The sequence below is a fragment of the Trachurus trachurus genome (genome assembly GCF_905171665.1).
Source record: "Trachurus trachurus genome assembly, chromosome: 13".
In the NCBI taxonomy this organism is placed as follows: Eukaryota; Metazoa; Chordata; class Actinopteri; order Carangiformes; family Carangidae; genus Trachurus; species Trachurus trachurus.
Window position 1 is genome coordinate 37,849,408 of NC_139892.1, and position 16,202 is coordinate 37,865,609.

The following is a 16,202-nucleotide window of genomic DNA, read 5'->3' on the forward strand; positions in this document are numbered from 1 at the left end:
GGATTTTTTATTTTATTTCCTGTGAATTCCTTCAAAATAAAAGCTCTAGATAAAATAACTAGTATAGTTATAGAAATATACTTTTCTGCTTGGTATAGTGTCACAATAAAAGAAAAAATAAGAAGTTTTGCAATAAATCTCTCTCTTCTTTTTTTTTCTTCCAACTATAGGCCTACTTCCTACTGGTGACTCCAGCCACCTAAAACGGGGGTTGATTAAAAGTTTATCATATAATTAGCCTAAGTAATTGTGTTATATCTTCCACACAGACAAAAGGCCCTTTACAGCAAGACATTTGGTCAGGAGCAAATTGAATAGATTTGTGTGAGTATAAACACATTTTAGTGCCCATAGTCAGATCTTAAATGATCAGATTTTATTATGACAACAAAAAAAAACATCATGAATGCTCTTTATTCTATTTGTCTGCCATAGCATGATTGTTTCTGTATCTTCTAAGGTCAAGAATATATAGATATTTTAGTCAAAATAGCTGCAGCGTGAGTCCTACTGACCCTGCTCTCACACGAAAGAACTATGGGCAGACCTTAGCAAATTTATTATTGACTCTTTTACTATAGATTTTATTTTACTTTGGGAAAATGTTGTTTTTGGTTTCCATAAGTATCCCAAGAAAGAAGGAAAATGTTACTTTTTAATAAATCTGTTTTTATTTTTTGCAAAATTTCATATTCATAAAAGTAAATTCTCAAAGAAAACCCCTTGCTTTTATGTTTTTCAAAAAGAAATGGAACTTTATTTTAAGCTAATCACCAAATCAGCAAATGAAAAGGCTGTTAAAACCATAGACCTTTGTAATATGTATAACCTTGTTGTATAATGAACATCACCCCTGGCACATGTTCTTTGTATTTTCATTGTATACTGTTCCCTGTATACTATTTGTACCTGTCAACTTCTTTTAAATAAAGCTGTTGATTTAAAAAAAAAAAAAAAAAAAAGAAGAGTCCTACTGACCCATGAACGCAACATGGATTGTGCTTTGGCTTTTTCCACCTAAACATCCATGTGGACCGCCCTCTTTGCGTGCCTGAGGGGCGTGTGTGTGTGTGTGTGTGTGTGTGTGTGTGTGTGTGTGTGTGTGTGTGTGTGTGTGTGTGTGGGCGGGGTTGATGATGCATTCAGCAAAAACTTGGATCTTTTCGCCAGGCTGGTTTCTTCCTGAGCTCTGGGAGTGTCCTCCTCCTCCTCCTCCTGCCTGAACCTCTCTGTTTCTCTCTCTCTCAGTCCCTCGCTGCCTCAGTGTGTGTCGGTCTCTCTCCAGTCGCTGTCGGTGTCTCTTCTCTTCTTCAAAGCAGCGCAAGTCCCAGTAAGTAACATTAAAACATTCTCCTACTGGTGTTTTCACTGCCTGTTCAAAGTCTTCCTGCAGCTCTGAGGTATAATGACCTGTTGATCATTATCGTTGCTACGCAGTGAGCTTGCTTGTAATGTGTTGAAACTTGACACTGTGAAGATGAAGAGGTTTGCATAGCTATATTGTTCAGCCAAAAGTGTCCAAAAGTACAAATAACAAGTTCATAAAGTGGGCAATAGCTTTTTGGGCCTGTGATATGTTTCTTAAAAAGTAAAACGGAACATCTCAGAAGAACACACAGGTAGCCTACACTTCAATTATTCATGTGTTGAGGTGCTTCAGGTGACAGCTGTTATAGATCCATATACTGTTGAACGTTTAGATCCTTACACAACACAGTCAAGATAAGCAATGACTCAAAGTAAAAGCTCAATTTGTGAAATGGTTCCTGGTTGAAATGGATTAGACACTTAACTACATTTTGGATAAATGGATCAGCAGGCTGATGTTGCAATTACTCACCCTTCAAAATAAAAAATGTCTTTAAATCTTCAATTAAATTTATATTAATCAAGTAATTATTTGAGCTGTATATGTTTGCCAAACATTTATAAGTAGTAGAGATTTAACATTTTCATATTGTCTTGTTTCATCAAAAGCCTGAAACTCAAGTATAGTTCATATTACTATGATATAAAACAGAGGGAAGCAGTGATTCCTCACATTTCATAACATGGCAGAATGAAATGCTCAGTGTTTTTGCTCCAGTCACAATTTTTGTAATGAATTGATAATCAGAATAGTTGCTCTTTACTCTCTATTGGTCGACAAATTGTTTGCTCTGTGATATGATGACTAATCCTCATCACTTGTCCCAACAGCCCGTATGTATTTTATTTAAACTGCAGGCAGGCAGCCTGTCAGGAGCAGCCTGCCCTGCCCAAGAACAAAAAACAAACTCTGATACAGTATATGGAGTTGTTTCTCCCTTGGTTTTTTACTTTTTAGTACATTTAACATTTCTCTCTTTTTTTTCTGTATCACACAGGACAAAATGTTTCTGGCAAAGAATTTAATCGGTGGGATCATTAATATTGTGAGGTGAGTGCACACGGAGCTGATCTTTTTCTCTCTACTCATCACTGCTGCACTGGGTGATGATGTCTGACCTGTTTTGTTTGTTTTACCTCAGCAACATCGACCCTGCTCAGTTCGTTCCCTCAGACCCTGTAAGTACCACACTCTGCTCATGAAGCCTTATTTAGCATTTCTTAGGTCTTTTCAGACAGATATATTTCATATAACATGCCACAGATCATCCACTTTCCTCACAATCATTAAATTCACTTATTACAGTAAACCCCAACATTGATCGCTCTTAGTCGATACATACATAAATATACTGAATTTTCCCATAATCAAATCAAATTATCAATAGATTGTTCATAATTTGATGCTTTAACGCAGTGTTTTTCAACCTTGGGGTCGAGACCCCACGTGGGGTCGCCGGGAATTCAAATAAGGGTCGCCTGAAAAAAAAATTACTGATAAAGATGTTTTTTTTTTAAACTAATTATTATTATTTTTAAAGTTATGATTAAAAGCACCACACAATCTTAAACAACTGTATTCTATACTTTCACTTTCTCGAATAAATGCAGCATATAGAAGAAGTATCTGAGCTGGTGCATCTTGATTGACGGGTCGCCAGAAAGTTGTGATGTCTAAATTATATCAATAATATTTAGATAATTCCACAATATTTAACTAGTAGAGCTATAGAGGGGATTATGAAACTTACTGTCATTATCAGCTGTTACTAACCTCATGATAAAAAACCTGGTCTGACACAAGTAAATGTCAGACACACATTAACACTGAGTTCAGACTAACAACTTGCACTGTAAGTAATGAGTTTTTAAACATATTATTTACTATGTGCACCACAGAAAATGTAGGTTTTTAATAAATCATTGCCATTGTTTTTGCCCATTCATAGTGTAAGATGAGACAAAGTGTCAGTGCCATATGGGGGAAATCATTCCAGCACAGCATCCTATTTAGATAGATAGATAGATAGATAGATAGATAGATAGATAGATAGATAGATAGATAGATAGATAGATAGATAGATAGATAGATAGATAGATAGATAGATAGATAGATACTTTATTAATCCCGAAGGAAATTCATTATATCTGTATGGAGCCTGGGATGTGGCCTTGCTCTCATGTCTTTAACTGTGACAAAAACAAATAGATTGATCAGAGCAGATGATAATGAATTGAATTGATTGAATGAAACAGTTTAAGAAGAATATTTTAATCCTGAATGAACAATGGGGAAGATCTGAGTAGAGATATGATTTAGAGCCGTACTAGGTCATGATCATGAGAAATAATCATGATTGAATCAACACTATTTCTCCCAGTGGAAGATTTCATACACAAACGAACACAGTGTGCGTCTCAGTGCAGGCAGGCTGATGAATACATGCGAGTGTGAGGCCTCACAGTAACTCTCTGTCTGTCTATGTGTGTGTGTGTGTGTGTGTGTGTGTGTGTGTGTGTGTGTGTGTGCAGCCTCCCCCTCGCAGACCTCTGCACTTCGCTGAGTCTCATGAGAATGAAGAGGAGAAACAGTTTCGGAGAGTTTTCAAGCAGCTGGCCGGTGATGTAAGTTGATAATAATCATGTTGAATCCACTTTAATGCTCCTATCTGTGTTCACACTGACCCCCCCATATCTTTCTATATTATTCACAAATTATTAGCTTGCTCTGTGTAATGGACTGGCCATCTATATCCAATAATCAATGAGGTTTTGTTTGGTAGCATGTCAGGGAATGATGGCTTGAACTGTGTCAGTCAGTGTGAGGCTTTGAACCTGGACATCCAGTCTGTGTTTTAACCACCGACGCATCTGCTGCTGGTTTAAAGTCTGACGGTCACGTGACCACGGGGGCCTCACGGCAAACCTATTCTTGTCTGTAGTTACGTATAATTACAGTATAATGACTTGTTTACATCAGTCTCTACAGTACGACCCAGCATCTGCTCCAAGAACAGAGCTCTAATTAATGTGAGGTATTTCATATGTCATGATGGCATAGAATAAAACAAAGTAAAATAATGTTACAAGAATGAATTTAACAACCACAAACTCTTCACAAAGAGTTTTCTATTGTCCTTTTTCATCTTAATGATGATTTTAACTGAGAAATATTCTCTTAAACAAATGTCTTATGTTGCTGCTCAGATTAAATAATAAGAGTAGGAGGCTATATGGTACATACCTTGCAGTCAGTGGATTAAACATGCAGTGGGGAGCCTGACAGGTGTGCTGCAAGACATTCCTGTGTGACTGAATCATGACCATTCCTCTTCTTTAATGTTTGCATACATACCTCTCATGTCAGCTGTCAGATCAGACTGTCCACCCTAGCGAAAGAGTTTCCTGTTTTTCCACTATGGAAACGGGGGAGAGCGAAGATGAGATGAAGATGCGATTGCTTTGATAATTCAGCTTCAACAACAGAGCCTCATCAGGGGCAATTTTGCACCTACTATGTATTCTCTCCGTCGGTTTGCTATTTCACCTGATCCTTCATCGAGCGACCACACCTGTCTGCTGCATTCCAGTCCCAAAGCACCGACCCCTCCCTCCCTCTGTTGTCTCTCTCTTTGTCTGGTTCATCATCACACCGGTCAGGTTCTGTGGCTTCTACCGGTCTGATTGCCACCTGATCCCCATGCAGGATCAACCCTGAGGACGTTTAACATTGTCCTATAGTCCTGCAGCAGCCAGTCTCTTCTTATTAGGCACCGGTTTAAAGGTTAAAGCTACAACTTTTTCATCAAAATGATAAATTTTTCAAAAATCCACATAACGTCTAGAGCAGGGGTTCTCAACTAGTCTCACTCTGGGCTCCACATTTTCCCATGGTCATTCAGTCGCGACCCACTTTTATAGAATTCAAACCAAGATTTTTTTTTTAAGCCTTTAAAAACTCATTTTCCTTTTTATTGAGCAAAGTGCATTTCAGAGCACATGAATGAAACTGAGGAGGAGCATGACAACTATATGTACGGCCAACAAAATGATATATTTGACTTCTAATGCATCTCTGCATTCAGAGCATATTCACAAAAGTGAATAAATATCAAATTGCACAAAATAAAGACCCACAAAACAAAACAAGATTCACTGCATTCAGGCCACATTGATAAGAAACTGATATCTTTGCATTCAGAGCAAATAATCAGAAACTGAGGAGGAGCATTACAACTGCATGTGTTCACTTTCAAAATAAGTTATTTTTCAAAATAAAAGACATGTCCAACATCAGATGTGCATTAAATATTTACTTTTTTGACCAGTTGTTCGCGACCCATCCAGAACGGGTCCGCGACCGACTTTTGGGTCCCGACCCACCAGTTGAGAACCACTGGTCTAGAGGGGTGCAGAAGAATATTATAATATATAGATAATTGTTTTATACATTTTGACGGGTCCAAAATATATAAATATTCACATCTGGTTACGTTGGAAACGTCGGCATGAAATGATCTCTGCACCAACAGCGTTAGTATGTTTATGTCATGTGAGGTGGAGGCAGAGCTTGGGGGGGGGGGGCAGATCCTGATAGCTCTGTGGAGAAATGGCATTGTGCTAATGCTAATGCTAACTAACGGTCAACACCGGAGCTGCTGCTCGTTAAAGACGGTTTTAGCTTTAGCTACTAGCCACTCCCTATAGGCGTTACCTGGCAACCAGTACAATTGAAGGTTGGAGCGAGAACGGGCGAGTGTGAGTGTGACACCTACTGGCCGGGAGGAATTAAACTCATAGCTAACACCTTTAACTTTTACATCAGTAGCCTATATTTACATTGAACCCAGTCATGTTCAGAAAGCTGTCAAATGTCCACTGTTGAGGTTGTTTCTTGTGGTCAATATGGAGAGAAATTGTGCTTGTAGCAGCACTAGTGTGTGTCCAGTCTACAAACACACACAGAGAGAGAGAGAGGGAAACTGAATTGACATTACCTTATATCAACAGGAAGTTTTATAAATCCATCTTAGGCAGTAATGTGATTTCCAGGCCTGTAAGATCTAATCAGAGAGAAGCAGGGAAACCTCCTGAGTGGAAGCAGAGATCTGTCGTTACTTTATTCAAAATATTACCAATGCTAAAGAGGTGTTTATTGAGGCTCTAGATGTTTTTTTTTTAATAAATATTCAGTCATTTATATTCCTCATCCCACAAGTGTGGTTTTACAGGATAATACAGACATTGAGGGTGGAGCGGAGGAGAGTAAAACTCCCCAAACAGGCTCATTTGTATCTATCAGCTGCCTGCACGTCTTGTCCTTCCACAGATAAACATTGAATCAGTTTATTATGGAGTTGGCCTCAGGGTGTGTTTCACAGTGAGCCTGCTCTCTCTGTCTCTCTGCATTCCTGCCATTGTCTACAAGGGCGGCACTCAGGACTTACTGTATGGGCGTTGGAGTATATGTGTGTGTGTGTGTGTGAGTGAGGTTTTCTCTGACTCATCAAAGGGGTGTGTGCACCAGTTAGACCAGAACTCACCCGGTTGGTGGATTCTTCTTTTTAATTTTTTTCTTTAACTAACAGCAGTAATAAAGGCGACGATGAGGATGATGAAGAAGGTTACATACCTGCTCCTTGTGGGTGTGGTCATGTGACCATGTGTAAACTTACGGTTCCTTCCTACTTTTTTAAAGGTGCAGGCCGTGTATCTGTCAAGACAACACAGGGAGTTGCTGTAGTAGCCATTTGGTTAAACAGAATTCGTAGTTGCTGCACATAGATCAGTTATGGTTACATGTGTTGACTTGGAAATTTATTTTTGAGTTATGAAACATTAGCTGCAATTTATAATTCTTATGTGTAGCATCACACGATTTGGTCGCACCTCACTGGGAGGGGGGTGGTCATGTCTGAATGATGTCGGACATATGGAGGCTGTGGTGGGGAAAAAGTTTTTGACCATCACTATTGTTTAAAGGGGTCAGTTACAAGTCTAATTCCTCCCGGCCAGTAGGTGTTGCACTCACTCCCGCTCTCGCTCCAATTAACCTACAATTGTACAGGTTGCCAGGTAACGCCAAATACCGGCTAAAGCTAAGCTAACGCTAACCGTATTTACCGAGCAGCAGCTCCGGTGTTGACAGCGGACTGGAAACACATCTGAATCATTTCCACTAACTCACCTGCAGACAAACCCGACAAACCTGCAGCAGCATCACGCCTTCACCGGAAACGTTACAGTACCGGCTGACCGTTAGTTAGCATTAGCATTAGCACAATGCCATTTCTCCACAGAGCTATCAGGATCTGGCCCCCCCCTGAGCTCCGCCTCATGTGACATCAACGTATTAACGCTGTTGGCGGAGAGATCATTTCATGCCCACGTTGCCAATGTAACCAGATGTAAATATTTATATATTTTGGACCCATCAAAATTTATAAAACAATTATTTATATATTATAATATTCTGCACCCCTCTAGACGTTCTGTGGATTTTTGAAAATGTATTGTTTTGATGAAAAAGTTGTAGCTGTAACCTGTAAACTTTTATTCTGCACCCCTTTAGACGTTCTGTGGATCTATTATTTTTTGAAAAATTAATTGTTTAGATGAAAAAGCTGTAGCTATGACCACTAAGGACTTTGAGTTACTCATTTCGTAAATTTATTGGTTTTCGTTATTTTTGGAATTTATTGTTACGTAATATTGAACCAAGTTTTGACATCGTTTTTTTGACTGCTTTTGGAAATGAAACCTTTTTTAAAAGAAGTAGCTACACGGTTGCCCTTTTTGTCTTGGAGGTGCGTTCAAACGCCACCGGCTGCTCATTGTCCATGGAAATATTTAAAGACAAGACTTTATGATTCTTACAGCTTTACCGTTTCATCAAATAGAGACATACATGTACTGTGCAGCCTTTAAGAGTTGGGAGAAAAACTAGTGATGTTTTCATTTCGGGCAATCTAATGAGAACAAAGTTTGTTGTAGGCTACACATTGACCTTCTCCTGGTCATGTGGAAACAGATGATCATCTCTGGCCTTTTGATTTCACATGACTTCATCTTTGCTCACACAAGCGCAAAAGTTTCACCACAAAACTATTTCTGTTAAAATGTGTAATTCCTGAAGGGATTGCAACAAGTGAAGCCAGGGTCCAGAGATAGCACAGCGTTACGTCACAGTGTTATAGCAACATGGCGTTGTTTTGAGTCTGGACCACATTCACAATGTTTTTTTCAGCCGTGAGTCAGAAACTGGAAAAATATCAAAAGGAGTAAAAGGAAACAGCTGTAGTCCGGTTTGAGTCACACTCGGATCATGACTCACTTTGTTTGTGGGGCTTCCTCTGTGGAAAGAAACACCCATGTGTCTAATGTGTGTGTGTGTGTGTGTGTCTTCTTCAAACAGGACATGGAGGTGAGCCCCACTGAGCTGAAGAACATCCTCAACAAAATCATTTCCAAACGTAAGTCCAGTTTTGATTTTCAGAGCTCATCACAGTGACACTTTAACATGATCAGTTGCCTGTAAAAATGTCCACAGATTCTTGCTGATTATTAATGTTTCTGTATAATAATAAACTAATAGTTCTTATTCTCTTGTTTCAGATGGAAACCTGCAGACTGATGGTTTCAGCATCGAGTCCTGCAGGAGCATGGTGGCTGTCATGGACGTATCCTTTCACAAAATGATGCAATGCAGTGATGGACAGTGCTGCTGTGTATAATATAATAGTTTATCAGCATCAAGGGCAGTAGCAGTGGAAGGGCAGATGGAGAACCATCAGCAGGGGCAGTAGATGATCAGATAGAAGCTGCATTAGTCAAAGTATCAAACGTAGTAGCTGTATTTGTATGTACACTTATGTAAGTAACATTGCTCCTCTGTAAGAGTAATCCACAAGGCAGGTAATAGAGATCCCTCAAATAGATTTTTTATTTCTGCAGGTTTGTTGAAAATGGCTGATATAATAGAATTACAGACCCTAAAAATAATGTTTAAAGCAAAGAACAGATCATTACCAGAACATTTACAAAGCTTGTTTAAATTGGAGGAACGGGACAACAGACTGAAGCTTGATTTTAAACCTACATTTGCAAGGTTAAGCTCTGTTGCATGTGTAAAAGTTTGGCATTCACAAAGCAAGGAATTGAAAAGTGTGTCTCAGTTTAAGAAAATGTTTAAAAAGGAAAAGATAAGTATCTACAAAAAAGAAGAAGGAGAAAGAGAAAAAGAAGGGAAAAAAGAAAAAGATAGATAGACGAGTGGTGTCTACCGTTATTTTTTTATTTTTGTCATTACTATGTTTCATCATCTTCAATATTTTGAAACAGAGAATAATATTGGTGTTGAAGCCAATGTAATTGTAACAACAGAGAGGGGCAGGTACTATAAGTTTTCTTCATCCTGCTCCTTTTCATTCATGGTGAAAATGTGTACATTACGTATATGTGCAACAACTATGTGAGAGTGTACATACCATGAATTAAATAAATCGAAAATGAAATGGTAGAGAACAGTGGCAGTGATAACAGTGGTTCATTGGTTTTCAAGTTTGACCTTTGACCCTGCTCCCTTCAGAGTGACAGCACAGGGAAACTGGGCTTCCATGAGTTCAAATATCTGTGGAACAACATCAAGAGATGGCAGGTCAGTTCTTCTTTTTTAATTTTTTTTATTCTTCCACTCTTTAGTCTGTAGCCTTCATAAGATAAAATAAGGTAATCCTTTATTCGTCTCACAGTGGGGAAATTTACAAATGATTTGTAAAAGCGGAGACCAACAGTTATAAAGCCTGAGTCACTGTGATAAAACATTCAAATTCTGTTTCAAAGATTATTGGTAATCAAATCAAAATCAAATCAAATAAACTTTATTTGTCCCACAAGGGGAAATTTGTCTTGGGCAAGGGCTGCCATGTACATGTAAAACATCCATACACATTAAAACAGTAACAAAAAGTAGGCAAACATATCCAAGAGAAGAGAAAGAAAGAAAGTGCGGGGTGCAATAAATAGAATAAAATACTTATAATACAAGTTCAAATAAAAACATACTAAAAATTAAACAAATAAAATTTAAAAAATAACTGCAGTTGTGTCGTTTGCCTGTTGATCGTGTGTTTATTAGTTTGTGTGTTTGTGTGTTGGTTGTCTCCAGGGTATCTATCAGTCCCATGACAGGGATCGCTCCGGTGTGATTGGCTCTGACGAGCTGCCGGCCGCCTTCAAGGCTGCAGGTGAGACGCTGCTCAGCCTCAGTGACCTGTGCAGTCTCAACACGGCATGACGCTGCACACTCATTCTCTGTGTGTGTGTGTGTGTGTGTGTGTGTGTGTGTGTGTGTGTGTGTGTGTGTGTGTGTGTGTTTGCAGGTTTCCCTCTGAATGATGACCTCTTCAAGCTGATTATCCGCCGCTATAGTGATGAGCACGGTGACATGGACTTTGACAATTTCATTGGTTGCCTGGTGCGACTGGACGCCATGTGCAGTGAGTCTCTCCCTCTCTAGCCTCATCTTCCTCACCCAGCTCACAGAGCCTCACATGAACACCTCATTTTAAAGCGTCCCTATTAACTCTTTAAAGGGCACTCATTTAAATACTTTGAAATTCAAATTTTCAACACTGGACCCATTATTTTAGGACATTGAAAGAGTTGGGGGTTTTTTTTGGTCATTTTTAATTTTTGCAAAGCAAGGTCAATGAAGTGACCCAGTGGTTCTTCACCCTTTGAAAATAACATATTTTCCAAAATGTGTATATAAGGAAAATACTTAAAGGGACAATGAGGAGTTTTGGAAAAGCAAAGTGTTTTCACACTACATTTATGAGCCTCCGCACCGTGAAATTCTTCGACCGGCGCAAGACAGACTCATGTTTTCATTCATCAAGAATTAAAGTCAGAGGTTGGAAGACGATCACATACCGTCGTAGTTCCCACCATAAACGGAGATTCGGCGGCGTTATTCTCATGACTCGCCACGAAACCGAAAGTAAAGAAACGCTGGTCGGCTCGCCCAGCATTTCCACCACCACTAATAATAACAAAATAACCATAGAGACAAAACCATAGATTTATCGAAAATGGACCATTAACAAGTGGTAACGTAGATTCATCCACATTAATATGAGACTTTTTATAACCAAATAGAAACTCCTCGTTGTCCCTTTAAAAACAGGTTAAGTTAAGGGAAAGGAAAGGAATTTATTCATACATAGAAATGTAAACGTAAACGTATTCTACACTTATTTTATTTGTCGAAAATAACTTCACTTGCACTTAAATTGTTAATTAAATCCTCACATTAGACCATGATGTCATAAGGTTTCCTGTTCCTGCTGATTAGTGAGTTTATAGGTGCATCACTGCATTAAATGATGTTTTAGATGTGCCATGCATCATTTTCTGGACATTTTATACAAACTCCAGTCTGACATGTTGTACCTTAACCCTAACAATATGATTATGGAGTGTCGGTGTTGATGCTTTTGTGTAGATGAGATGAGACAGTGTTGGTCAGCTCTCTGTAGATCATCAGAGGTGTAATAAATGTCACAGCTCCTTCCCAGGCTCGAATATTCTGCAGAGAGAGAGTTAGTGTTTGCTTTGAGTCACTAAATGTGTGTGTGTGTGTGTGTGTGTGTGTGTGTTGTGCAGGAGCCTTCAAGACGCTGGACAAGGACAACAGCGGCTCCATCGACCTGGACGTCAAGGAGGTAAAACACACTTCACTCAGATGTTACACACTGAGGTTTCAGAGGTAGAGGAGGCACAAAAAAAATAAATGCACATTGCACATTATGCTTAATATCAATCTCCTTTATTAATACCTGACAAAGTTTGCAACAGACTTAACTACAAAGAGTACTGTGTTCAGCTAAAGTAGTTGAATGAGCAAATTAATTTATTTTGAATGTGTCAAAAATATATTTTAAAAAAACGAATAAAATAAAAAATGAAAAGTATCATTAAATCATAGTATGCACACAAGTTAGAAAATGGAGTAGGAAGAAGTACATATTTGAAAAATTTTCCTACCCCTTTTTAACTCATCACGGTTCATTCATTTTTATATTATTGCTAATAATATGTATGCACAAATATACATATAATATACTTTACATAAACATCCTTATAAATATATAGTAGCCTATACATAAATACTGCATACACATTAAGGGTTGTCATGATACCAGAATGTCAGTAGTCGATACCAATACCTGTGAATTTCCACGATTCTCGATACTAATTCGATACCACGATAAAAAAAATAAAAAAAACAGAACCCATGTACTTAAAATTCACTACTTAATTGAAAACTGTTTATAACTGTCAAGTATTTAACATAACCAGGCTTCAACATCTTTTTTTGCACAGAATTTAATAGGGCTGCCCCCAAATAGTCGACTAAGCAAAAAACATTTGGAGCCGTGTCTTGTCAAAATTAAGTCAAAATCAATATGACTGAACTGTATATGAATCCATAGAAATTAAGCAATATATCACAACAGGCCGTGATATAATGAGCATATACCACGGACTGGAGTGATATATTGCTTTTATAAAACGGTTACCAATAATGACAATATGAAAGAGGAATACGCATCAATTTCATGTAGTTTTATTCAACCAGAAATACATATTATCCAATAAAATAGCCTCACTGTGGAAAAAACTAGTCCCACCTCTCCGGACGTTAACTCCAAGTAGCTCTGCATCTGGTCTTCTCCTCTGTCACTGCTCAGTCCCCTCTACCATTGTTAACCCTCTGGAGGTGAAAGTTCACCTTCAACATGTCAATTCAACTACTTTAGTCCATTTTTTAACATCGTAAAAACATCAACTATCTGTTGCTACGGACTGCAACAGTCCATTGTCATGGATACATGACAACAACTTCCACTCATACCAGTCATACGTGCCTGAGGTGGAGTGATAGCCTACGCTGTGATAAGGCTTTAGAATAGTAGCCGTGGTATATGCTCATTATACCACGGTTAACAACCAATCAGATCGCCGGATTTCACCTTTCCGTTTTATAAATATAAAATATTAAAGATCTTGAATTCTAGCAGATTATTGGACAATATGAACTGTTAATGAAAACAAAGTTTAAATGACAAGGAGTCATTCTCTCAGTGTGAGAGGAACAAAAGCAGATCTGTTTCAGGTGTTTGACGCTGTGTTTCTGTCCTTCTGTCTGTTTCCCAGTGGCTGCAGCTGACCATGTACTCCTGAAGAGATGGAGGGAAGCTGCTGCTCCTCAACATCAACTCTCTTTCTCTTCTATCTCCCCTCCTCGCTTCCTATTCATTCCACTTCATTACATCTGTGCTGTGCGTGCCCGTGGATGTGTCTCACACCCCTCTGTCTCCGTGGCGATGGGACCAAAATGCCAAGGGAAAAATCCAACACGGACCAAAGTTAAGCTGCTGCTGTTGCTGTTGCACTACCCTACTGCTGCCAGGCAGAGGCGCTACAACTTCCCCATCTCATAGATTTCTAGATTTCAAGTCAAATTTTAAAAATGTTTTTTATTATTATTATTATTTGGCTGAAACTGTTTGTGGAATTGACTCTGAATGTTTAACAGAATAAAGTGACACAACTGACACAACCTGCATTCAGGTGTTGTTGTGGCTAGTTGTGGCTGTGGCACCTTTGTTGACTGGATTTTGTGCAAATTGTGTTTCTGTGCATGGGTTGTTTTTTTTTTCTTCCCCAAAGCAGTTGAGCAACGGTGGCTGTAAAAAGGGAAGGACACGTGATGGAGCCGGTTACTGACTGTCATGACAACAGAAAGTAGCTCCCAGACAGTGTAGTGAGGGGACGGAGCAAAGCTGTGAGAAACATCTGTATATGACACTGAGTGGTTTGTGGGGATATTCATACAGTGGTTTCTTTTTTATAGCATTGCAATACATCATCATGGACTTTCACTCCAAAGCTAACAGAACATTTGGTAAAGCGTTGATTCAAGTCATGAGAAAATGCCTCGGTTCGGTTAACATGATGACTATTCTTTTCAACAATAATAACCCTAACCCATTTTAGAATTAGGTAGGTGGTATATTATACCCCTGACCGAAACGTTGCTTAAAATAATAAAATAATTGAGAGTGAGACAGTGTGCGGGAGCTTCTTCAAAAAAAACTTTGCATTTTGGGTTATGCCCTCCTCCTACACACCTGCTTCTTCAGGTGTGCTGAGACCCTTTTCTCTTAGAATTATAGGTAACGTGAATTTCAGGTTGGATAAAATCTGTTTTCTGTCTTTTATATCTTCATCAACATTGGATTGCCACAAAGAGGATGTAAAATGTGCATCCAAATACTTGAGTAGGTATCTTACCAGAAAACAACTTAGGGAGAAGTTTAATCACCTTTTAGAATATTATATTAAGTGTCTGATATTTACTGTACATTGAAAGTAAATTTCCAACCTTAAATGTTTATAAGTAGCCTATTGGAAGAAAAATAAAAGGCAACAACCGGAATTGAATATCAACTTTATTGTACCTCCTTATAGCAAAGCATAACATTCCCTTCCAACACCTTCTTCAACATCACATTAATGGTGTTGGTGGTCAGATGTTAGCAGCAGAGTCTGCAGCTTTCACATACCATCTAGTTTAGTTCAGTTTATTTCAGTCTTTGGTTTGACACAGCAGCTCACTGTGCAATAGAAATTACAACTGGACATAAATACAGCAGCTAGACAGGGTCCAAGCACAGATGACAAAAGAGAAATAAGCAAATCAAAGTAAGTAAGTTTTGCCTACCCTAATATAAGGTTATGTTACACTATGGAATCTACTGTTTCAAGTCAATAAAGCTCTTCAGCATAGAAGCCACTACAATTCATAGTTCTAAATTATATAAGTTGATCGTCCTACTTTTAAATGTTTTTTTTAATGTAGTTATAACTACATGTTTTTAGGTAATTTTCCATAAATTAACAGTGGTTACAGCTGTACAACTTTGTTTTGTGTTAGTTCTGATTTGTGAATAGGCTATAGGCTACATAATAGCCTACATACCCCTCTGAAGTTGTAATGAATGTCTTTTTTTTTTTTTTTTTTTTTTTCATTTTCTTAATAGCAGACAGTTAAGGCACCATGTTGCTGCTAATTTTGATTCATAAATAATATGGGTCTGCTGTCTGCAGCAGGTGCTTCCGTGATACCTTCTCCAAACTTTAGGCCATAGTCGCCTATCGAGTAACCTATTTTCACATTTTATTTATAGATAGATAGATAGATAGATAGATAGATAGATAGATAGATAGATAGATAGATAATTTGTTAGTACAGACTCTGGGTCCAGTTAAAAATACAAGACAGGACAGGAGAAAAAAAAGAAAAACAATATAAAGTAACAACAATAATACAACAACAGACAAGTATAAAGTATAAAATGTAAAAAAAAAGTCAAGATAAGTCAACAAAGAAAAGAAGGGATTTGTCCCTCTAAGCCTTTGTGCTTGGTTACATTAGAGCACTGGAAAAGAGAGTAAGGACACCACCATTGACTCCCGTGGTAAGGGTTTAAGGGTTTAAGGGTTTTTCGCCCCTAGTGGCAGGATATGGGTATTGCAAAAGCGCCCAGAAAACCCATTCACTCCAATGTATGTGTGTTGCCCACTTGCTGGTAAATTGATGAAAACGGCTGTGTTTTTGTTTTTAGGTGTCTTGGTCATATCAAATTAAACTTATAATTGGTTTATTACAAAATGTAGATTGAAACATTAATGTAGACAACTATTTTGTTTTTTGTTTTTTTTTACTCACCTATGTGTTAATGTTTATCTGTAAAGGATCCTCAATG

At 38.3% G+C, this 16,202-nt stretch overlaps 1 protein-coding gene across 1 annotated transcript; it reads left to right on the forward strand.

Annotated features, from left to right (window-relative positions):
* Positions 1 to 1,111: 1,111 nt before the first annotated feature.
* LOC310995445 (calpain small subunit 1-like) lies at positions 1,112 to 14,039 on the forward strand. The gene is made up of 12 exons (XM_083984511.1): positions 1,112 to 1,330; positions 2,367 to 2,419; positions 2,511 to 2,547; positions 3,901 to 3,993; positions 8,783 to 8,840; positions 8,983 to 9,047; positions 9,956 to 10,024; positions 10,535 to 10,613; positions 10,749 to 10,865; positions 12,034 to 12,092; positions 13,588 to 13,715; positions 13,751 to 14,039. The coding sequence occupies exons 2-11, from the start codon at positions 2,373 to 2,375 to the stop codon at positions 13,612 to 13,614; spliced, it is 651 nt and encodes a 216-aa protein (XP_083840637.1). The 5' UTR covers positions 1,112 to 1,330; positions 2,367 to 2,372; the 3' UTR covers positions 13,615 to 13,715; positions 13,751 to 14,039.
* Positions 14,040 to 16,202: the final 2,163 nt, after the last annotated feature.